Here is a 25,106-nt window from a genome sequence, read left to right on the forward strand (position 1 = left end):
GTAGGAAATTTCAAGAAGTGAGCCCATTTTTGTTTTGTTGTACAGCTGTTTGGGTATACTCTTGAAGTTCCGCTTGAGTTATAAGGCCAACTTGTTAATTTCTGCACTTAAAAAAATTTCAGAACTTAAAACCCAGCCAAGTGCCAGTAACTCATGCTTGTAATCATAGCTACTCAGGAGGATGAGATCTGAGGATCTCTGTTCAAAGCCAGCCCAGGGAACAAATTCCATGAATTTCCAATTAACCACAAGAAAACCAGAAATGGCACTGTGCTCAAGTAGTGCTGTGCTCAAGTAGTAGAGTGCTCATCATGATCTGAAAAGCTGAGGGACAGCACCCAGGCCCAGAGTTCAAGCCCCACAACTGACACACACACACACAACACACACACCACCTCGGTGCTGGCGCACACACACTTTTTTTAAGACTGAGCCCAATCTTTACTCATAAACCATGAGGTGAGTGCCAAAAGACCAGACAATTAGGGCTGAAAGCAAGGTTATTCATTTGGACGCAGACGACAGGCAAAGAGAAAGCATCTTTACAAATAATACTCAGGAACCAAATGCAGATTGGGGGAGTATGTTGTACCCACGGAGCCTTGACCCCTCACCTGAAAAAAACTGGCCTCCAATGAGAGTAAGAATCCTCTCTGCACGACTGCATGCTTTGGGCTATGCAAAACTGATGTATGCTTGCCATCCATGTGCTCATTTGGCTAGCGCAGCTGGTAGCGCACACCTGTAATCCCAGTGGCTCTTGGGCTGAGATCTGTGGCTCACAATTCGAAGCCAGCCCAGGTAGAAAAGTTCCTAGAGACTTTTATGACTTAGTGCGCGCGTACACACACACAAGTGAGGATAAGCCGGGTCCCGCCTGTCATCCCAGCTCCTCAGGAGGCTGAGATCTGAGGATTGTGGTTCAAGGCCAGCCCAGACAGGAAAGGCCGTGAGACTTTGCCCTCTCATGAGACACACACACACACACACACACACACACACACACACACACACACACACACACACACACACACACACACACACACACACCTGGGTGCTGGTGCCTTATGCCTGTAATCCACACACACACCCCTGGGTGCTGGTGCCTTATGCCTGTAATCCTAGCTACTCAGGAGGCTAAGATCTGAAGATAGAGGTTCTGAAGCCAGTCTGGGCAAGAAACTCTGTGAAACTCTTATCTCCAATAAACTATTCAGAAAAAGCCAAAGCCAGAAGTGTGCTGTGGCTCAAGTGGTAGAACATATGCCTTGAGCAAAAGAAGCTCAGGGACAGCACCAGCCCAGAGTTCAAGATCACGGCCCAGGACCGGCACACACATACACAGAGCAGACTTTGATAGGAATTGTATTCAATCTGAAAATCAGTTTATAGAGAATACTGTCTTTTAGAATTAAATATTCCAATCCAGGTACGTGCCTTTTCAGCAATATTTTGTAATGTTACTTTTCTTGGGGGCATGAACTTAGAAGCCGCTGCACTGTTCCTGAGCTGTTTTGCTCAAGGCTAGTTCTCTACCACTTGGATGACAGCACTATTTCCGGCATTTTCTGAGTAGATTATTGGTATAGTCTCTCACGGACTTTCTTAGCTGGACTGGCTTCAAAACCTGATCCTCAGATCTCAGCCCCTTGAGTAGCTAGGATTACAGATACGAGCCACCCACGCCAAGTTTGTTATTTCTAAGTATTCTTCTCAATGTTCATGTAAATGAAATTATTTCACTTTGGGGTTTTCTTGTGTATAAAAGTATAGTTAAGTGAGTTACACCAATATTCGATGCAAAGTTTTTTCCTATGGATTCTTAGGATTTTTTTTTTCTTTTTTTGGTTGTAGGGGGTTTAACTTAGAGCCACTTTGATCCATAGCTCCACTTCCAATTTTTGAGTGGTTAATTGGAGATGAGTGTCTCATGGGGACTTTCCTGCCCAGGCTAGCTCCAAATCTTGATTTTCAGATCTCAGCTTCCTAAGTAGTTTTACAGGTGTGAGACATTGGTACATTGATCTTAAGATTTCTGACAGAGATCATTGTTTGCAGCTAGGGGTAGTTTTAACTCTTCTTTTTGAATCTAGAAAGCCAAATTGTGCTGATTGAATCTACCAAGATGATGTTCAGAAATAGCAATACAGTCATTATGATGTCATTAGCTGTGCATTTTTCATAGATGTCTTCTTCCAGGTTAAAGAAGTTCCCCTTTTAAGTTTAAGGAGACTTTTTTTTTTTCAATCCTGGAAGGGGTATTGGATATTTAGAAAACTGAAGTTTGGGCTGTGAATGTGGCTTGCCTAGAATTCATGAAGCCCTGTGTGTGATTCCTCAGTACCACATAAACCCAAAAGGCTGAACATGGCACTGTGGCTTAAGTGATAAAGAGCCTTGAGCAAAAGAAGCTCAGGGGCAGTGCCCAGGCCCTGAGTTCAACCTCCAAGACTGACCAAAAAAAAAAAAAAAAAAACCCTGATATTTTCTGAGGTGATTATGTGATTTTGTTCTTTAATATAGTGCGCCACACTGGTTTTACAATGCTGAACCAACCTTGCATTCTAGGACAAATCTTACTTGGTCATGGTATAGGATCAAATTGGACCAAAGATTATGAATGAAGTCATTGTCAAGAAAAAGGTATACTCTAAGGCTGGGAATGTGGCTTAGTATCTAGCATGCTTGAAGCCCTGGGTTCAATTCCTCAGTACCACATACACAGAAAAAGCCAGAAATGGTACTGTGGCTCAAGTGGTAGACTGCTAGCTTCGAGCAAAAGAAGTTCAGGGACAATGCCCAAGCCCTGAGTTCAAGCCCCAGGGCTGGCATTAAAAAAAAAAAAGGTATGATGTACTCTAAAATTCTGTGTGAATTTCAACCAAAACAGACATAATGTACCTGTACATAAGTACATCTTGACTTTATTGGACATAAGAGAAGTTTTTAATAGAAAGTGGTTTAACCAGGTTAAACTTTTGAACTTTTCTGAGGGTACACATTCTGTAAAATCTTTGAACAGAGATCACTGAACAAGAATGGGCTCTTGTTTTGGTGAGTGGTGGTGCTGTCCTTCCAGTTTCTTTCCTTCTTCCTGTTCCTATTGCCACTCTGCCCCCCTCCCCAATTAAAAAAAATTAAATTGTTAATTAGGCCTTTTGTAATTCTTCTCCCTAGTGCACATGATTTATATCTATGCTGATATTCAACATTACCAACTAACAGAACATGTTTATACTTTCTGTAAAATTCAGGTGTACCATTTCATTCCCAGGTGGTTTTTTTTTTTTAAGTGATCATTTCCACGGTGAGTTCTTCCCTCATATCACTCTTTAAAATAGCAATTCTATATATATGAGCTAGAGAGCAGCAGTTAAAATACTGTGGACATGAAAAAACCTTCAAATAGGGGAGGGTATAAATAATAATGTCTCGGTTTAAAAAGATACAACAAATATGTTAAAATTTATTTCAGTAACATTTTAAGGCAACAATTAACGTCATCAAACCAGTGAAAAGAAACAGACATACACACTTGTTCTTCCTGAATCAGCAGGTTGGCTTGTAGCTCCCTTTATGTTAATACTTCAAGGAATCCTAATACACTTATTCATATCCACTAAAATGTGGAAACAAACAAAGAGCTACTTTGAAACCACAATTTTTCACTTTCCTTGAATATGCAGTACTGTGCTGTTACATTTAGATTCTCTAGTGGGGAAAACACATTTATTTGCTAGTACTTTTAAAAAGACCCTTTTAGAAATGAGTAAGTCATAATCTTTTAAAGAGTGAGGGGTGGTTAACAAGTTAAATCTCAGTAGCTAATGATAGGAAGTGTGCTTATTGACAGCCATGAATATTGTGTTTAATTACCATTTCTGACATTAAAGCCTTTCAGACTATTAGCATACCTGAGACTGAATATCTTGTCACTGACTGCACAGTATTAAAGGTTCATGATGCTAAAAAAAAAAATCAAAACAATTGTTTTGATAGAGAATTGTTTTGATTGAGAAGCCAAAGGTAAACCATGATTATTAAAAAGAAAAGATGACCTTTTCTTTTTAAAAAGTAAAAAGTCAGGGAACTTCGTATTCATAGTGTCCTCAACATGATGCCTTACTTTTATTTCTTGTCATATATTCCATATTAACCACAGAGAAAGAATATGTATGTGCCTGTATATTGAAATTCATTGAGATATTACCAGTTTTTCTCTATAAATAATGACTTTTTAAATACCATAAACCCTGCAAAACTTGTGCTGTGCTAACAGATGTAGTTTGCAGAAGCCAGACACTTGAAGCACTTGAGACTGGTAAGATTTCCACAAAGTCCAGGAAAAGCAGTGATTCCTATGTGCAGTGCTAGTCAGGTAATACGTTGTCTATCCTTCAGCACTGCTGTTTGCCTGGGCCCAGTTTTTAAGAGTCACAAATCAGGCAATATTAGGAGCACAATTAAGAAAACACATTATCCAAGTCACATAAGCTATGCATTTGACTATGCTCTTGCTGTTCAGACAGAGTGAAAGGCTACTTTTTAAAAAACACTTCTCATTCCCGTATCACCTGAGAAGTCTATGGCTTTTCTTTCTAACTTTGGCCTATGCTTACTAACTCAAAATCCATGTAACTTTTTACATCTCTTAATGGGGAAAAGAAACAGCATAATTTACCACTGATCTCACCAAATCCTATCAGAACCTAGAAGCCAAGAAAGGCATTGCTATATTACACCTCGCATGCTACATTCCTGTCTTCAAAATGAAAAGCACCTATCAGGCCTTACCACTGCCATCATGCAAGATCTTAATACTTATCTGTACACTGATTTCATCTTGTACAAGTCTCAGAGAAGCCAGTTCTATTACACAGTAAGTTACTGAGAAATTATTCATTCAATTCACTACAAAATAAAAGAACCCAGTACATTAATAAAATTATATCCTAAATTAGGATTAACTTTGTATAACAGAAGACTCCTATGAAATGAAGATATTTATAAAATGTCCACTATTCCTGATCTTCTTGCCCTTCCACTACAGAATGCCCACACTGGCAACTCAAGTGTTCTGAGGAAGGAAATTTCGTTCCTGTACTTGCACAATTTTCTGAGCCTGCCTGTAAGAATGTAGAAGGAAATACAGCTAGAAGAATGTACCCTTCTCAACTTGGTGAGGGAGAAACTTGAAGATAACTCAGAACACCAGGTCATCTCAGAGATCTACATTCAGTTTAAAAAAAAAAAAGTAGATTTATATTCAGTAAAAAAAAGAACAAGAAGTTGCCTAAAGAAATACAGCTTTAGAGCTGCTGAGGTTCAATGCTTCTTCTGCAGTCCTATGGCAATCTTTGTCTAGTGATTTGCAGAGTTAGATCTCATTGGGAGGTCATTAGTTATAGCAATGAATGGTATTCACTCACTACCCTGTGATACAAAGAATGAGCATTAAGTGGAAAATGATGCTTATCTCATTAACAATAATCTGACAAGTCTACATCTTCCTTGAGTCTAGAAGTAAAAGGAATTTGCTGGCTTCTGTCATAGGTCATATAAAATGACTCATGTAGTGGCAATTACCCACATGTGCCAGAAAAACAGGCATTTTCAAGTGTCAAAAAGGCCATGCATCACTGTTTCATGATTTATCCCATAATACAGTGTTTGGGCCTAAAAAGTGTTAACCAAAGCTTTTTGAACATAGACTCATTAAAATTCAATAACTTACATTAACATCCATGTTACATGGAAAGTAACTGTGCCACATGAAATATTCACCAGGCAGGTGCTCAGAGCTCATCCACAAAATTAAAACACAAAGAGACTATAGGTGCACACCCAGGAGGAGGGAAATGTCCAATCCGGGAACTTTTTACTTAGTGCATCCAGTTGAGAGGATCTCTTGTCGTCCCCAGATAGATAATGCGCAGCAATGGCCACAGTGACCATTCCTTGAGGTTGTTCTTCTGAGACCTGCTACAGAAAATCAGTTAGTTCTCTGAACCCAGAATACTGAACTCAAAAATTCTTGTTAAATACCCACATGGAGCTTCAAGATATTCCCACCTGCACTTCTATCCAGAACTGCCATGCAGAGGCCTGAAGTCCATGGGAGTAAAATACAAAGTAGTCCCCTCCTTTACTTGTGACTGGAGTGCCATTGCCAAGTGACCACTGAGAAAGTGTTGACCCTTTGTGGGTTCGAACATAGAATGACATATGGCTTGGCCCTGTAAGATAATACAAAGGAAGAATAGTTGATCATTTAAAAGCATCAACAAGAGCATTTAGCTAGCCACCCAAAGTATACTGTGAAGGTTCCTGCCTTAACCACTTTTTTTTTTGTCAGCTGTGGGGCTTGAACTCTGGTCCTGGGCGCTGTCCCATGAGCCACAGTGTCACTTTGGGTTTTCAGGTGGTTAATTGGAGGTAAGAGTTTCATGGACATTCCTGCCTGGCTGGCTTTGACTGAGATCCTCAGATCTCAGCCTTCTGAGTAATTAGGATTATAGGCGTGAGCCACCAGCTCCCAACCTTAATCACTTTTAAGTGTACTCACTACAAACCAAATGGGAGCTTTACCAGTTTGGACATTCAGTATCTAGCAACAAAGTAATGAAGTAGGCAGAAAAGTCAGAATTTAAATGAAAAAGCCCGTGTTCAGTGTCCACAGTATCACTTAATTCTTGTATGATATTAGCAATTCATGTAGTATGAGTCATAATTTCATAACATTAATTTTTTTGAGAAGATTAGCAAAAGCATGTGGGAGTTCTGGGAAGATAACAAAATACCATGAAAGTTCTAAGGATGATTTTTTAAGAGTTTACTTTGCAGACAGAACTGATACGTAACATATCTTAAAAACATTACTCATTTTTCCCTACATAGGCAGCAGAATGAAATACCAGTTTTTCTGACAATAAGCACTTGGAACTTCCAAGAAACTAAGGGAAGATGAGGCCAAAAATAAAAGTGAAAAACCACACTCAACCTAACTTCAAAAATACCAAATTTGAAGTAAAAGTAATACGTTTGTAGACCAATCTTACATGTTCATGCCTACTCTGTTCCTGCTGTTGATTTTTTTTTTTTTTTTTGGGTTGGTTGTGGTGCTTGAACTCTGGCCCTGCCTGCTGTCCCTCAGCTCTTCAGCTCAAGCCAGCACAGTACCACTTCTAGTTTCCTGGTGGTTAATTGGAGATAAAGAGTCTCATAGAGTTTTCCTGCCCGGGCTGGCTTTGAACCGTGATCCTCAGATCTCAGCCTCCTGAGTAGCTAGGATTACAGGCATGAGCCACCAGAACCTGTCTTGCTGTCAAATTTTTAATAAGCAAAATATGTTGATCCTAATGTGAAAATACTAGCATCCAGAGCAAGGGTTGTTGGGTAGCTACTTAAAGTACACATACTCTTTGAAGTGCCATTTGTACAAGCAAAGCTTCTGTGGGGGAAAAAAGAGACATTCTCAGGCATCTGGGGTGTAACTGGTACAGCAATTGCCCAGGATGCACAAGGTCCTGGGTTGATCTTTAGCACCAAAGAAAGTAAATAAAGACTTATTAAAGAATCTAGACTACGTTACACTGACAGAAGAGGGAACTGGCTAGCAACCTTACACCCAATAACACAAAAATGAGGAAAAGGATAAAACCATCCATGTAATTATAAAAACTAGAAAATGATGGGGCTGGGAAGGTGACTCAGTGGTAGAGTGCTTGCCTTGCATGCATGAGGCCCTGGGTTCAATTCCTCAGCACCACATAAGCAAAAAGAAAAAAGCCGGAAGTGGCACTGTGACTCAAGTGGTAGAGCGCTAGCCTTGAACTGAAGAGCTGAGGGACAGCGCCCAGGCCCAGAGTTCAGGCCCCACGACTGGACCCCCCCCCCCCCAAAAAAAAATAGAAAATGAAAACCAGTACACTTTTTTAAACATCCATTAAGTAAAAGAGGCCATTAAGATAATACTCTAAATATACTCACAAGTAAAAATAAAATCATGTTGACTGCACATAAGAACTTCTGTATTTTTTTTTTTTTTTTGGTCGGTCGTGGGGCCTGAACTCTGGGCCTAGGGGCTGTCCCTCAGCTCAAGGCTCAAGGCTAGCACTCTACCACTTGAGCCACAGCACCACTTCGGCTTTTTCTGCTTATGTGGTGCTGAGGAATCGAACCCAGGGCCTCATGCATGCAAGGCAATCACTCTACCACTGAGCCACCTTTCCAGACCAGAACTTCTATTCTTATCTCAGCATAAGACACATAAATAAATGAAGACATAGAAGAACAAAATTATAAGAAAGTAGATCATATATTGACCTGTCAAAATTTATATGCTGACTAAAACAGAAAAACAGGAACAAACCAAACCCAAAACTACTAGACAGAGATGGTAAAAACCAGCACAGACACCAATGTATTAAGAGACTAAAAAAAAAAAAAAAAAAAAATAGAATCAATGAAACAAAAATTAGTAAGATTGACAAACCCATATCTAATGACAAAAAACACCCAAATCAACAAAAACAGACTTTAAAAACATCACAATAAATACCCAAGAAATCTAAAAGATTACGATGTACTACTTTATAAACCTGCACTCAACATGAAAAATCTAGAAGAAATGGATAAATTCCTAGAGGTAGACTAGCTGCCTGAACTGAACCAAGAAGATAGAAAACAGTTACACAGACCCCTAAAAAGCAATGAGATTGAAGACTGAATAGAGTCTCCCAACAAGAAAAGTCTAGGTCCCAGTGGATTCACAGCTGAATTGTGTAAGACGTTTAAAGAACTAACACCAGTAATCCTCAAACATTTCCAAGAAAGAGAAAAGGGATGATCATTACCAACTCATTCTATGAAGCCAGTATTATACTCATCCCCAAACCAGGTACTCAGTGAAAAAGAGATCTGCAGACCAATCTCTTTGATGGACATAGGTGCAAAGCTCCTTAATAAATACTTGATAACAATATTCAACAACAAATCCAAAAAACATTCTCTACAATTGTCAGTTTCATTCCAGAGCTGCAAGTTTAGTTCAACAAACAAAAAAAATGTAATACACCACGTTAACAGAGCCAATGACAATAATTACATGATCATCTTAGTAGATGCAGAAAAAGCCTCTGACAAAATCCAACATCCATCTATGATAAAACTCTGGAGAAGCTAAAAAAGAATATACCTCAACATAATAAAGGCTATCAATGACAAACCTACAGCCACCATTATACTAAAAGTGAAAAACTAAAACTATTTCCTCTAAAATCAGAACATGGTAAGGATGTCCACTCTCTTCATTCCTTTCCAATACAGTCCTAGAATTCATAGACAAAACTATATGGCAAATAGAAGACATAATCCAATTAAAAAAAACAAGAGGGGGGGTGGAGGAAAAGTGGGAGAAAAATGGGGGAGGGGATCAATATTCAACAAGAAATATACTCATGGGCTGGGAATGTGGCTCAGTGGTAGAATGATTGCCTTGCATGCATGAGGCCCTGGGTTTGATACCTCAGCACCACATACGCAGAAAAAGCCAGAAGTGGTGCTGTGGCTCACGTGGTAGAGCACAAGCCTTAGGACAGAGCTCAGGCCCAGAGTTCAGGCTCCACAACTGAAAAAAAAAAGAAAAGAAAAGAAAAAGAAAAATATACTCATTACTTATGTAACTAACCCCTCTGTACATCAATAAATTTTTACAATAAATTTTTTTAAACAGGAAAAGAAATTAAGCTATCCTTGTAGGCAGATGACATGATCTTAAATCACTAGACTCCACTCCCATGCTTCTAGAGCTGATTGATAACAAAGTAGCAGGATACAAAATTAACCCACAAAAATCAGTGGCTTTTCTGTATACCAACCATGTCAGATAGGGAATTAGGAAAACAATTTCATTTGTGATACGCTAAAATATTTAGGAATAAACCACTATGAAGGTAGGACCTCTATAGCAAAAACTATAAGAATTTGAAGAAAAAAATCAAAGAAGACACCAGGAAATGGACCTCCCACATTCATAGGCAGAATACCATGAAAATGGCCATACTGCCAAAGGAGAGCTCAATAAGCATCCAAATTGCAATGTCATTCTTCATTAAGATAGAGAAAACAATCAAAAAATTCATATGGAACAACAAAAAAAACCAAGGAGCTAAAACAGTTTTGGACAAAAGAAAGCAAAGTTGAAGGCAATTCTGAACTTCAAACTTTACAGAACTATAATAACAAACAGCTTGGTACTGGCATAAAAATAGGCCTAAAAACCAATGGAATAGACTGGAAGACAAAGAAATCCATGTACTAATATACTTACTAGGGAGCCAAAAACATATGCTTTTTCAATGAACGGTGTTGGGGAAACCGGACATACACATGTAGAAGACTACAATTGGATCCATATGTCACCTTGCACTAATATCAAAAGACCTCATTGTAAGATCTGAAATCTTGAAACTACTGGAAGTAAGAAGAATAGCCAGGTACTTTCTGAAGAGCATTCTAGGGACTCAGCAAATAGATCTGACAGACAGGACTGCATTAAATAAAAAGTTCCTATGCAGAAAAGGATATAGTTACTAAGCTAAAAAGACAGCTTATACATATCACCCAACACATAAGAAATAATTGTATTAAAAAAAAAAAAGAAATAATTGTATTGTCAAAGCTTATAGAATTCACAAACTTCATAGACAAAGATAATGACAATTTGCCTTGTGAAGGTTAAAATGTGTTTGTGACTTTATCACTATCCTACAATTTATGTAATCAGTTAATCTCAATACAAAATTATTTTTTTAAAAAAGCTTATACATCCAACAAGGGCCTAATATCCAGAATATACAAGGAGTTCAAGAAACAGCCCCCCCAAAATTAATAACCCAATCAATAAATGGGTAAAGGAACTAGAGACTTCTCAGGAGAATGGCTAATAAACAGATGAGGAAATGCTCAACTTCCCTGGCCATAAAGGAAATGCAAATCAAAACAACTTTGAGACTCCATCTCATTACAGTAACATTGGCTAGCCTCAAAACTATGAGCAGAGGGAGACATGGTTCAAAAAGAATTATACTCATTACCTGATTCGTGTAGCTATAACCCTCTCTATATTATCTCAATAACACTAAAAGTAAATTTTTTTTTAAATGAGCAACAACAAGCTGGTGGGGTTGCAGGGGAAAAAGAACCGTATTATGCTGTTGGTGGGAATGTAAACTAGTACAACCACTCTGGAAGGCAGTTTGGAAATTCCTAAAATAAAAAATAGGGCTAGGAAAGTGGTTCAGTGGTAGAGCGCTTGCCTTACATGCCTGAGGCCCTGGGTTTGATTCCTCAGCACCACATAAGCAAAAAGAAAAAAGCTGGAAGTGGCACTGTGGCTCAAGTGGTAGAGCACTAGCTTTGAGCTGAAGAGCTGAGGGACAGCGCCCAGGCCCAGAGTTCAGGCCCCATGACCGGACCCAAAAAAAAAAAAGAATAAAAAATAAAATACCACTTTGGGCATCTACCCAGAGAAGACCAGATATAGTAAAGACACTTGCACATCCATGTTCATTGCCACACTATTCACAATAGCCAAGCTATGGAAACAGCCCAGATGCTCTACCACAGATAAATAGGATCAAGAAAATGTGGCACAAACATAACAATAGAATTTTACTTATCTATCAGAAAGAATAATATGTCATTTGCTGGGAAATGAATGCACCTGAAAAAAAAAAAAAGTTAAGTGAAATAAGTCAGGATCAAACAAAGAGTGCATGTTTTCTCCCATATGTGAAAACTAGACCTAAAATACAAGCATGTATGATAACATATAGGGTTCTATGAATATGCACATAAACTGACTAAAGGATTAATATAGAGAGAGGAGGAATCCCAAAGTGTAACTCCTCTGAATAAGTAATAAACTGTTTATCAAAATGAATACCAGGAAGAAGAAACATGTTGTGGGGGGATGGGGGAAAAGAGAGAAGCACATGAATTGAGGAAGGATGAGCAAATGCAGTCATTATATTAAATGTATATTATGTAAAAAGAGAACTATGTAACGAGGGTAGAGATGGGAGGGGGAAATAGGGGAGAATGAAAGAAGGGGTGATATAACCAGGAAACACTGTACTCATAACGTGACTTATGGAATTGTAATCTCTTTGTACAAGTACTTAATACTTTTTTAACTTATATGCTGATAATGTAGAACGTACCGTCTCAGGTGAGTATTAACATTCAGAAACAAGTACTGGTCAGAAGAAATACCAGGAAGTTACACAAAATTACAAATAAATTATCATAGTGAAATTCAGTTATTAACAAACTAGCTTCCATCTGAAAAATGTCTTCTTTAAAAGATTTATGGTGAAGTTTGGCATAGTAGCTCATATCAATAATTGTTAAGAAGGCTCATAAATGTAAGACCAGCCTGGGACACACAGTGAGACCATGTCTATGAAACAACAACCTCACAAAGAAGTAAATGAAATGAAACAAATCAGAATAAAAACAGACCTAGACCTCATCTGTCTTCTACCTACTCAGGAGACTGAAACCTGGATGATTCTGGTTCAAAGCAAACCCACATAGAAAAACCCAAAGACTCTATCTCCCAACTAGCCATCAAAATGCTGGGCTAGAAGTATAGCTCAAGTGTTAAGAAAGCCAAGCAGGAGTGTGAGGCCCCAGTATTGGCACAAACACAAAAAGTCAGACCTAATTTTAAATCTAAATCTTTTCTTTTTTAATGAAAAAGGTTAGCTATTAAAGAGAAATAAGCCCAAATATACAAAAAAATAATAAAATTAAGCAGAAATTTCAGAAGTCACATTGACTATTTTGTAAACCTCTATAATAACTGATAATGAAAAAAACTAGAGTTTCTAGGAAAATACAGATAAAAACAAAATTGAATCCACTAAACATATAAAGATTAAACAGACCAATTTTCCTAAAATAAGTTGTTAAGGACCTACAAAAAAGCATCAGGTCCAAGTGGTTTCACATAGGAATTCAAATAAACATTTTAATCAAGTTGTTCCAAGGCTCCACAAATTATTTAACAATATTAAAAATGAAGAACTTATTTTTATTATGTGTAGCTGGACAAAGAGTACAAATTTTGAAACAGAACAGTACCATTTATGAGTATTTATATAAATCCTCTAAAAGCAGCCAGGCACCAAGAGCTCATGCCTTTCATCCTAGTTACTCATGAAGTTGAGATCTCTGAGCTGCAATTCATAGTCAGCCCAGGCAGTAAAGTCCATGAGACTCTTACCTCCAATTAACAAGCAAAACGCCAGAAGTGGAAGTGTGGTTCAAGTGGTAGAGTACTAGCCCTGAGCAAAAAACTCAGGGACAATGTCCAGGCCCTGACTTCAAGCCTTAGAACTAGCATGCGTGTGCACACGTGTATACATGTGCGTGCATACACACACAGCTTCTAAAGTATGGTAAATCATATACAAATATACCTACATGAACACAGTGTCAAATTATTTTTGACAAAGGCACCAAGGGAACTGTAAAGAAATCTTTTCGATAAATAGATGATAGACAACTGGATGGCCATAAAAAAGTGCATTAACACATACACTTCTCATACAGAAAAATTAATCTGAAATGAAACATAAGCCTAAATATAAAAGCTAAAACCACAAAGCTCATAAGAGCAAACAAGTATCTGTGACCTTTGAGTGGATATAGATGCTTTAGAACATATAAGCCACTCTTGCTGAAAGGAAACCCTGAGAAAATTTTATAAAAATTTAAAACTTCTGGATCTGGGAAGGTGGCTCAGTGGTAGAGTGTTTGCCTTGCATTCAGGAGGCCCTGGGTTCAATTTCTCAGTACCACATAAGCAGAAAAAGCCAGAAGTGGCGCTGTGGCTCAAGTGGTAGAGCACTGTCCTTGAGCTGAAGAACTCAAGGCCCAGAGTTCAGGCCCCACGACCGGCAAAAAAAAATTTTAAACTTCTGTTCATCCAAGAATATTAAGGAAGAGAAAAGCAAGCCAAAACAAACAAATCAATAATAAAATCAAACTAAACAAAATCAATAAGCCTTAAACTAGGCTGTAATTTCTGCTCAATTTTTCTTTAAGCCTGAAATTGCCCTAAAAATAAAATCTAAATAATAGTAGGAGTGAATGTAATCAAAGTGCATGCATATATATGTATATATCACATTAAACTGAAACCCCTTTGTACAATTAAAACAAAAAAGTTGAAAATATCAAAATATAATTTACTAAATTTCCTTAAGAAATCAATTCCAGCTTTAATTGCTTTTAGATAAAGAAGCCAGGTAATCAAGAGGTTGAGGCAGGTGGATTGTGAGTTCAAGACCAGCCTAAGCTACATAGTAGACTATCTCAAAAAAAAAAAAACACTAGGAAGTGGCTCTGTGGCTCAAGCACTGGCCTTGAGCTGAAGAGCGAGTGCAGGGATAGTGCCCAAGCCCAGAGTTCAAGCCCCATGACCAACCAAAAAAAAAAAATACTATAAGGTCATCCTAAGTTGCTAATCACTCTGATATATTTGAGAAGACATGCATGCAACTTAAAAAGTTTAAGATGCAAAGATCAAAGCAGGGTGCCAGGGGCTCACGCCTGTAATTCTAGCTACTGGGGAGGCTGAACTATGAGGATCATGGTTTGAAACCAGTCCATACTGGCATACTGTGTGTGGCTCAAGTGCTACAGTGCTAGCCTTGAACAAAAGAAGCTAAGGGACAATGCCAGGCCCTGAATTCAAGCCAAGGATTGGCAAAAAAAAAAAAGCAAAAGCAGAGGGGAGAAGAAAAAATTGTCATCTGACTCACCTGTTGCTTCAAAGGTCAACTTTATAGAATCCCATGGTGTGTGTTCTTTGGCTATAAGTCTGAAATGAGGTGGATTTCTTGGCGAAACTTCTGGGGCAGGAAGATACCAGTTTTTTCTATTTGAAAAGGCAGAGTCAATATTTAGGATGATTTTAATGGATAGCTATCCATAACTCATGTTGTTCAGACCACATGAACACATCTTTGGGTATGAAAAAAATCTGACAGATATGAAGCGACCCATCTTCTGTAGCCAAGGTTACTTTTTTGGGTACTGGATATTGAACTCAAGGCCTCATGCTTGCAAGGCAGTCATTCTAACACTTGAGTTAGGCCTCCAGTTCAAAGAAAAATTTAAGTTTATATCCTGAGTGCTTTACGTACTAAAGAAATAAAAATTTTGTGATGATAGAAACTATAAACAACAGTTGACTTGTGAATTAAGGATAATAAATTAATAGTGATACAATGATAGAATTTGAGAACAAACTAATCCCCAACTTAAGCAGAAAAGTAATAAACCAACCTGATGAGAAAGTGCACTGGAAGATACCATGGGAAACCACAGAGGGGAGCATTCTCCTCACAGTGAGCTCGGACTGTGTCATTGATCTCAGGAATGTAAGGTGTTATATGAGACATTCCAGTATAATCAAACCCATTGATCCATATTCCAGAATCTCTTTTAACTATGTTTCCTTCCAAGTTGTGAAATGTTCTAGTCATATGCTGTAAAGAACAAGACTACTTAGAAAACTACTCTCTCAACCAATTCACCCACATTCTTATCCCAGATAAAGTATGAGCATAGATAAAATAATGTAGATCTAAAGAAACAAAAAGAGAACACTTTAGGTTAAGTTACTGCTAGTCGTTTTTCTTTTTCATTTTTTTGTGCCAGTCCTGGGGCTTTAACTCTGGGTCTAGGTACTGTCCTTAAGCTTTTGTGCTCAAGGCTAGCACTCTACCGCTTAAGTCATAGCTCTACTTCTGGCTTTTCTGGTAGTTTAGTGGAGATGAGAATCTCACAGACTTTCTTGCCTGGGCTGGCTTTGAATCACAATCCCCAGATCTCAACCTCTTGAGTAGCTAGAATTACATATGTAAGCCACTGTTGCCCAGCTGGTTTTTCTTTCAAACTGGATAATGAGTATATAAATGTTTTGCTGTACTGTACAAATATATTTTATATTGAAAAATTTGGGCTGGGAATGTGGCTTAGTGGTAGAGTTCTAGACTAGCATGCAGGAAGCCCTGGGTTCGATTCCTTAGTACCACATAAACAGAAAAAGGTGGAAGGGGTGCAGTGGCTCAAGTGATAGAGTGCTATCTTTGAGTAAAAAAAGATTAGGGACAGTGCTCAGACCCTGAGTTTAAGCCCTAGGACTGGCAAAAAAAAAAAAAAAAGAAGAAGAAGAAGCTTGACCAGGCACTGTAGTGCATGGCTGCATGCAGCCCCAGCCACTCAGGAGGCTAAGGAGGGAGGACTACTTGAACACAGGAGTTCAAGACCAACATGGGCAGCACAGTCACACTGTCTCAAAAAACAAAGCAAAAATATTGAATGTATATGTATAAATCAGATTTTAAAAGGCAACAATATTAGAACTCCTAGAAAAAAACGTAAATGCACGCTACATTTAACTTCCCTTCTATGTTATACAAAGCTAATTCATGTGTAGAGAAAAACAGGAATCACATCTGCCACTAGACAGACTTGTGCCCAATAGGCTTCTATGAAAAGACACCATTATCCTTGAAATAGCCTTACTGACAGCCTGAAGAATATCAAACAGGAAAAGAAAAAGGTTACATAGGGCAAGGTTTTGCAGACTGCCACTGACAGGCCAAATTATCATTTGTATAAAGGTTTCATCAGAAGACAGTCATATTTACTTGGCTCAGGTATAATCTACAACTGCCTTCACTCTACCAACAGACTAGCTGCAATAGAAACTGTATAGCTGTCAAGCTCTAAAATATGTATTATTACTTTGCCTTATACAAAAGGGAAAGAGAACTCAGACAAATCAAAGCAAGACTTTTAAAAAATAAAAACATACCTTTTCCTAAATACTACTGACATTATAAAAATTAATATGCTGTGCAAACTCCACTGAATCTCCTGAAGAATTAAACTTGCAAATAAAGGAGTATTTGTTTCATCTCACATGGCTCACAAAAATTGTTCTTACCTGTAGAAACACTCTCTTTGGCTTTGGATTAGCAGGATTGGAGCTATATGGGAAAAAAGTTCCACTGCAAACAAGGAGGAATGTAACTGTACATACCAAAGTTAGAGTGAGCATAGTTTTTTTTGTACTTCTGGTAAGGTAGATGAAGTTAATCTGAAATAAAAATATTACAAATTGATTATCACTAGCAGGCTTTTTAACTGACTTTTATTTTTTAACAGGTATTGCCTAATTGGCAATGGAGAAAGTTTATCAGCATGTGATGCCACATCAACACCAAGTAAACAAAGCACTAATTCTCAGGGATTTCCATCAAAAAACAGAGCTAAAGAATTACAGATTAGCCGGGCGCTGGTGGCTCACGCCTGTAATCCTAGCTACTCAGGAGGCTGAGATCTGAGGATCGCGGTTCAAACCAGCCCGGGCAGGAGAGACCTTGAGACTCCTATCTCCAATAAACCACCAGAAAACCGGAAGTGGCGCTGTAGCTCAAGTGGTAGAGCGCTCGCCTTGAGCTGAAGAGCTGAGGGACAACGCCCAGGCCCAGAGTTCAAGCCCCACGACCGACAAAAAAAAAAAAGAATTACAGATTATTCATAATCTACTATGATAAGTGAAGTCATTTCCTAATCTATGGTGTTACAACACCCATCCTGCATAATCTCCCATAAAACAGTAGTATTCTTAAGTGAATGATCCTTTGTCTATACACTGTGAGTTCAGAAATAAGACCAGTCACCCCAGGATTTAAGGCAGTGCATTGGCAAAACATGTATCCCTATCTGCCCTTCAACCTCCTAAGTGACACACTACTAAATATATCTCCCACCAAGTAATGCATTTCTCATCTACTATAAGGCTGGCAGGTCTAAACAGAGATAGTATTTTGGGTTAAAGTTTAAAAAAGAAAAAGAAAAAAGAAAAGCCTGCCTATCATAATGCTGTAATTGCAGCCATCATGCTAGCTACTACAAAAGTTGTCTTAAAATCTCACTTTAAGTTATTGTTTTCACATTCAAGTCTCCCCCCCCCCCCCATTCTCCAATCAGGAGGCCCATTTGCCTCTTCTACTTATCTTCTTAACAGGTTTGATAACAGTTACAATGAATGGCAATCAGAGAAGAGGAAGGATGACCATAAAGTGACAATGTGTCTGGGTTCCATCTTATTCTATTTGTAAATCACTACCTTTCACACTGCTACATATAAACAAGAAAATGAAAATTAAAAACACACAGCATCAAGGAATAGCAGGGTTATTTCACATTATAATGAAAATAAATGAGATTTTTTTTAATATTCAAAAGTCATTATCTCCCCAAAAGTTTCCCTAATAAATTATGACGTAGGAAAAATATACTTTACACATCCTTTTTATTCTGACTATGGATATTTTCAATTTCCACAGGCTCATTTTGTCTCCTTCCATATGATCATGACCAATGGCACAGAATTCAAATGATCCACACTTGGGTCATTTTTACAAGCACCACTAACTTCCAGTCATTCAGGAATAAATAAGGGAGCAGGTCGTATGTTAACACAGCTGACTTTGGATCAGAATTTCACCTACAGGTGACAATACTCCACTATCTCCTTTTTGTTGTTCTTTTGTGTTTTTGAGATGGAGTCTCACAGGCTAACCTCAAATTTACAATTCTCCTGTCTCAGCCTTCTAATTAATCTTCACAATAGCAAACCTATCTATTGACAAATACAGAGTTTTGCAAGATTATTAATAAAACCTAAAGAAATTAACCCTGTAGAAAATAAAATTTTAGAACATTCCATGCCTCCTACTACAAATACCAGTAAGGATATGAATCATCATCTTAACAGTATACTTAGGTTTCTTTTAGGATTAAGACAGTCAACCTCAAATAATAATGTACATATGAATTCACTAGAAGGTTACATATGCAAATCCACTTAGACAGCTTTCCTGGCCACGGAGGGGTTATCTATGGATAATGCTGAGCTAAGCTGTGGTACTTCCTAATCTTCATAGGTCTTCAAAACCTAACTGCCACCAGAGGTTCCTTTTACCACAAAGGCTCACTATCCCCTCCATGAAGAAATGAGATATAATCAAGTTATAATTCCAGTTTCTATTTGGTCTGATAGCACCAATTCTCAAGGCATACTATGGATGTTCAGTAAGTAATTCCTAAGAAGGACAATGAAAAGAGCCACAAAACAGAGACCTCCTTTCTGTAGAGGCTCAGGCTATTCAAGAGATGTATAAACCTGATGCCAAGCAAACCATGGTTGAAGTTTCTGATATGAAACTCATCATAAACCAGCTTCTCTTTCCTCTGGAAGTCCCATAAGATGAAAAACACAGACAACAACAAAGGTAAGACTCTCCCTACCAAAGCAATACACTGATGTAAAGGCCTATACTATTAGTACTTGGTATATATTTAAGTATCCTCATTGGTCATCACTCAAAGAGACAGATTCAGTTAATTAATTTTGATGTGTTAGCAATGAGGCAATCGAATTGCAATGCAAAAAAGCTCCACTCCAGTTGTCTTCTCTTGATCTAACAGATCTAATAAAACTACTATGTTTTTTATTAATATTTACTTCTAATATGCTCAGAATACACCATTAGTATTTATTTTATTTTTTTGTTTTTTGTTTTGGGGCCAGTCCTGGAGCTTGAACTCAGGGCCTGGGCATTGTCCCTGAGCATCTCTGTGCTCAAGGCTAGCACCCTACCACTTAAGCCACAGCACCACTTCCAGCTTTTTATTTATGTGGTACTGAGAAATCAAACCCAAGGCTTGGTGCATGCTAGGCAAGCACTCTGCCACTAAGCCACATTCTCAGCCCCTAGTATTTATTTTAAAAGTTCATCAACAGGCAATGTCTTAACAATTCCCATTTGATATATCTTCGAATACACATTCAGATAGAATAAAAGCAACAGCAACAACAACAGCAACAAAAACTCATCTACTTTTTCTTATCAGATTGAACCCACAAGATGCTCAGCCCTTTGCTGTGACTTTTGCTTAAGACTTTCTCAGAAAGTACAATTAACATTATTTCACATGTATGATGGCTAAGCTTAATACATATTCACATTTAAAAATGGAAAACAAAACTTTTTTCCTTACAAAATAGGAAGAGAGCACCATCGTACAACCAGCCAAAATGGATGCCAGCACAACATCAGGTGGAATTTCTGAACCACTTCTCCCAAGGATAGGGGTAAACATCTCAAATACTGCCCAGATGAGGTATAGTGCATAGATGTAAGGAATAAACATTCCCAAAAGGTAAAGGGCAATAAATTTTCCTTGGGTACCTAGGAAGAAGGAAAAACAACACATACATAAGAAAATCTACAGAGCAGCATTTTGTAGTGATGATGTGCCTTGGCACCTGACAGAAAGTAGGTTTAGGTGTGACACTGGCTCTTTAGGTACATGTTATCTACCAAGATAAAGTACTTCACTCAGAGAAGATAAAATACAATAAGAATAAAAATACACAAGGAATATATTAGTATGTGTTCTCATATACTAGTATATAAGAATGAGATGGGGTATAAGGTGTAATATAATTTACATAGTATGAAAATTTAAGAAAACAAACAGTGACAATATAAAAAGCCTACTTGATGAGATTTTTTTATTTAAAAAAAAAAAAGTTCCTAGAAGGCTTAATGAATTTTTCCATTTGTATCAAAATCAAAAATACCCTACCATGCTGCTTAAAGTCCTTGGGCACAAAAAGCTTTGTGAGCAATGGAAACACTACCCAAACAGCACTAATGAATGCTGAGCAAAATCCTTGGTAAGTGAGAGTTATGAGAAAACCACAATGCACAAACAGTGAGACATCAAAAAACACTTCTCCCAGGTACTGGTCACTGACATTCTGAAAGAAAGAAAAATAAACAAGAAGTCTCAATCATGGGTTATTCATAAAGATCATTGATTATAACAATTTCCATTGCTCATAATTTTCATTGCTCAAGGAAATTATAATCTTTTATCTCCATTGTTTGACAGGATCTACTCTTAAAACTGACCAAGTAAAGACCTAACAAATCTCCCTTCTACCAGGAGAGGGCAATTTAACAAGCTATAGTGACAATAATACCATTTCTCATATCACCAGGCTAAAAGTAACCCTTGGAAGTGATCTAAAATAAAAAGAGTCTCCTAAAATCACCCATTTCTGTAATATTTTGCTAGAAAAGTGATCTGATCTTCAGTGGCAGCACCAACCACTACCATACACCAGGAATGCTGCATGCCCTCTGCAGCAGTGGCCTTGGTGGGTTTGGCTTCATTTTCTTACATCCTACTATTTCTACCTGGCCATTTCTGCTACTCTGCCCTTAGCCCCATCTTTTATTTCCAGTGCTTTCATATTAGAAAATTTTCATATCAAAAACTCTTAACAGTTTTTGAGACATGAAGTCCAAGGAATCCTGAAGAATGCCTTGCACTCTTCAGAAGAAAGTTGATTTATGAACTTAGAAACATTAACAGTTGCAAGAGTGATTTTATTAATAGAAACATGAAAGTATAAGCTGTGTATAAACACCAACATGGAAATTGACATCTTTTAAGTTTCCTTTTCCTTTTCCTCTGCCTTCTCATTTGTTTTATCCCAGGGTACTTTTGCTTGAAGGGACCTACTTCAAGAGCTTAAGAGTTATTGTCATGTGTTTTTAGAACAAGTTCATTTCACTCCCCGTTGCATGATGGGAAAACACAAGCTATAGCAGCTAACATTATGTTCAACATAGGATTAAGAGGTTTTGTTTTTCTTAAAAGATAATTCATGGAGTTCAATCTGAAGCTAAATGCTACTCAAATACTTAAAATCAAATATCTCACAATGCAAACTGATATAAGTCAAAATATTTTACTTTCAGGGTCCAAAGTAAACCAAAGATAAAACATCCCTTAAATATATTTTCATCAACATTTATCCCTCCCCAACTGCAATTTATACTACTTACCCAAGTTTTCTTGGTATATCACAAAGTAACTTTCATGCTAACAAAATTTTAATGATGTTTCATTGACTTTGAGAACTAAACCCCAGCTCTCTTTCTCATTCACTGTTACCTTGTCTTCACTACAATTGACTTTTTACTGATAGTGGCCCAAATGTATATGCATTCTTACCTTTGGTCACTTATCAGCCTGTTCTCTATCTAGTAAATGTCTACTCATGCTTCAAAAATCCCATTCACATGTCACCACCTCCTTCAAGAAGCTTTCTTGGCTCTACCTGCAAAATTCCTTTCTCCTGCTCCTGTACTACCTCACTTCACCCAAACACTATAGTTTCTGCATCTTCCCACGTGACACTGAGCAAATCAAAGACAAGAGTACATTCTCAACAATCTCTGTACCAGAAGGTCTCAGCCTAATGAGTGCTTAAAGAATATTTGTAAGGGCTGGGAATGTGGCTTAGTGGTAGAGTTCTTGCCTAACATGTATGAAGCCTTGGGTTTGATTTCCTCAGTACCACATAAATAGAAAAAGTTGGAGGTGGCGCTGTGGCTCACATGGTAAGAGTGCTTGCCTTGAGCAAAAGAATCTCAGGGACAGTGTCCAGGCCCTGAGTTCAAGACCCAGGACTGGCAAAAAAAAAAAAGAATATTTGTGAAATGAGGAGAAACTGTGGGAAGGTGAAGGAAGGGATGACATTGTCCAAAAAAAGAAATGTATTATCTGACGTATGAAATAGTAACTCCTCTGTACAACACCTTAACGATAAAATATTTTTTAAAAATATTTGCAAAATGAAAATGAAGCTTTCAGCTTCAGCCCAAATATTTATAACTAGACAACTTAAATATTAAACCTAGCTTTACTCAGCCTTCTATCCCATCCCTGCCAAAATCAACAATATCCAACGATATTTGTTTACATAAAAAGCTTTATGTTTATAGAAATATATAAAATAATTTATAGAAATATATTTATATTCTGTATTTTATATATCAATACAAATACAAATAATTTATATAAATACATTTATATTTATGCATACATTTATGTATATATATAAGTGTACATACTTATATTTATATAAGTATTTATATATTTAAATAGCTTATTTATATATTTATATAAATAGCTTTTTATAAAAAGCTGCACTAATAATAAGTCTCACAGTATAATTCTTTTGGAAACTGAAATTACTACAATAAAAGTATGATCTGAACCATATGCAATGGCTAATCTCCAAGAACCTTTCTTCATAAGACCTGATTAAGATGGAAGGGTTCTTCAAACCCATCCCACACATTAACTGGAACTGAGACCTAGGTTCAGATACTAAAAACATCCTAAGGGAAAGATGCTGGATTACCATGTTCCATGTGCCCATTCTAATCCCTATCAGGAAAACTGAAAAACAAAAATTATCTACTTATGGTCTTCAAATCAAAGGAGCTAAGATTTTCCCCTTTAATTCCCTTAGAAAATCATTATGACTTCTCATTTACTATAATTCACTCATGGTTATTTCATAACCATAACTTCTAATTTTATCAAACACAAGTTGAAAGCACAATGTAGGAAGTCTCTAAAACATCAGTATAATTCAATTAAAATCTCCATTTCACTTTCCTTTTTTTTCCTTCACAGTGTGTCTTTAACTCTGATAGTACAAATGCATGTTGTCAGAACCTCCACCAAAAACATCTAAGAAAAAAATGGAAGAAAAGCTGAGGGGTGTGTGTGTGTGTGTGTGTTTTGTTTTTTGTTTTGGGTTAAAATGTGCTACCAACTGAACCAAACTCCTAGCAAAACTGAAAACTTTAAATGTAGCATTCTTTCAACAACAAAGACTGTGTGTTAATGCTATGTGCCAGACTCTGCCTAAACACAAAGGAGACAGCAATGAATAAACAACCCCTGCCTCCATGAAGCTTATATTGTGGTGGTGAATAGTGATTTTAAAACAACATAAATCACTGCATGAGCCCAGGATGGGTTAGCAGTTACAACACTGTAGCACAGGCAGAGAGCTGTGCAAACAAGCCTTACATCACCACTATCCTAAATGGTGTTTATACAGCTTTATAACCTCAATTACATTTTGCATCACAACTCTCAAAATAAGAAAGTGATCAGTAAACTAATGCAGTTGTGGAGAATTCTTTATAAAAATGCTGAACAATAGCTCAAAAGATAAATTATAATGAATCCCACTTGAGTTTGTCTTCAATCCTTGCAAGCAGCAAAAATAAATCAATAAGTATACTTTATACTTACCACATAATAAAATCTTTTTGCAAGCGTATGTATGAATATTATTTTGAGTATAGCTGCGGTCCCATACAGACAAACGGAAACATAGAAGTGGTTATACCATGAGAGAGACTGTCCAGTAAGAGAGACCAACACTGCTACAATGAGAACCATTACAAGGCTAGTAAACCAGCTAATGAGAGTGATGGCAAGTCCACACAAGAAGTCCTTCGTGTAGTTAAAATCTAATGAAGAAAAAAACAAAAAATTATGGTCACCATTTTCATCAAATCAATTACATCATCAGTTTCTTTTTTTTTTTAATTTAATTTTATTTGTGAACATACTGTACAGATGGGTTACAATTACATGGGCAGGATAATGCGTACATTTCTTACCAAGCATTGCAGCCTCCTCCTTTGTATACCCTTCACATCCCTTCCCAGCCTCCCCCCTCCCCCCCAATCCCAATCCTTCTCCTTCCTCCCCACGTCATCAGTTTCTAAAACAAAATATTTACCACTATAAAGAACTAGAATGTCCAATTGTTGACACTAAAACAGGGAAAATATGAAGACTAGTATTCAGGGAACACTTATTGAGAGTCTGTGGATACTAGAAACCCAGAGATATATCTTGTAGAAACAATTCAGAAACATCCCTTACTAGGGAAGTGGGTAGTTTTAGTCTTCCTCATCTTTGGAATGCTTTGTGTACCAAAATATTAGCAAGTACAGAAGGCAAAGTTCTATATAAAATTTTGCTAAAGAAGCTAATATAGGAAGATAAGGACATGGGGTAAATAATGTGATAAAGAAACATTTTATCTTGTAACAACACTT

General features: G+C 37.4%; 1 protein-coding gene across 2 annotated transcripts in view; it reads right to left on the reverse strand.

Annotated features, from left to right (window-relative positions):
- Window positions 1-3,435: 3,435 nt before the first annotated feature.
- Window positions 3,436-25,106, reverse strand: part of Ermp1 (endoplasmic reticulum metallopeptidase 1) — a 46,517-nt gene continuing 24,846 nt past the window's right edge. Inside the window, exons 8-15 of one of the 2 annotated variants that reach the window (XM_042686933.1) lie at window positions 24,289-24,509; window positions 20,746-20,920; window positions 20,155-20,345; window positions 17,030-17,182; window positions 15,361-15,563; window positions 14,835-14,950; window positions 6,073-6,236; window positions 3,436-5,979 (exon numbers count right to left, since the gene is read on the reverse strand). In XM_042686933.1, the coding sequence (XP_042542867.1) occupies window positions 5,815-5,979; window positions 6,073-6,236; window positions 14,835-14,950; window positions 15,361-15,563; window positions 17,030-17,182; window positions 20,155-20,345; window positions 20,746-20,920; window positions 24,289-24,509 (1,388 nt within the window). In that variant the 3' untranslated portion in view covers window positions 3,436-5,814. Of the gene's footprint in view, window positions 5,983-6,072; window positions 6,237-14,834; window positions 14,951-15,360; window positions 15,564-17,029; window positions 17,183-20,154; window positions 20,346-20,745; window positions 20,921-24,288; window positions 24,510-25,106 lie in introns of both variants that reach the window. The other variant, XM_042686932.1, reaches the window with a different exon arrangement.

This window comes from Dipodomys spectabilis, unplaced genomic scaffold (assembly GCF_019054845.1).
Source record: "Dipodomys spectabilis isolate Male_0828 unplaced genomic scaffold, ASM1905484v1 ptg000098l, whole genome shotgun sequence".
Lineage (NCBI taxonomy): Eukaryota > Metazoa > Chordata > Mammalia > Rodentia > Heteromyidae > Dipodomys > Dipodomys spectabilis.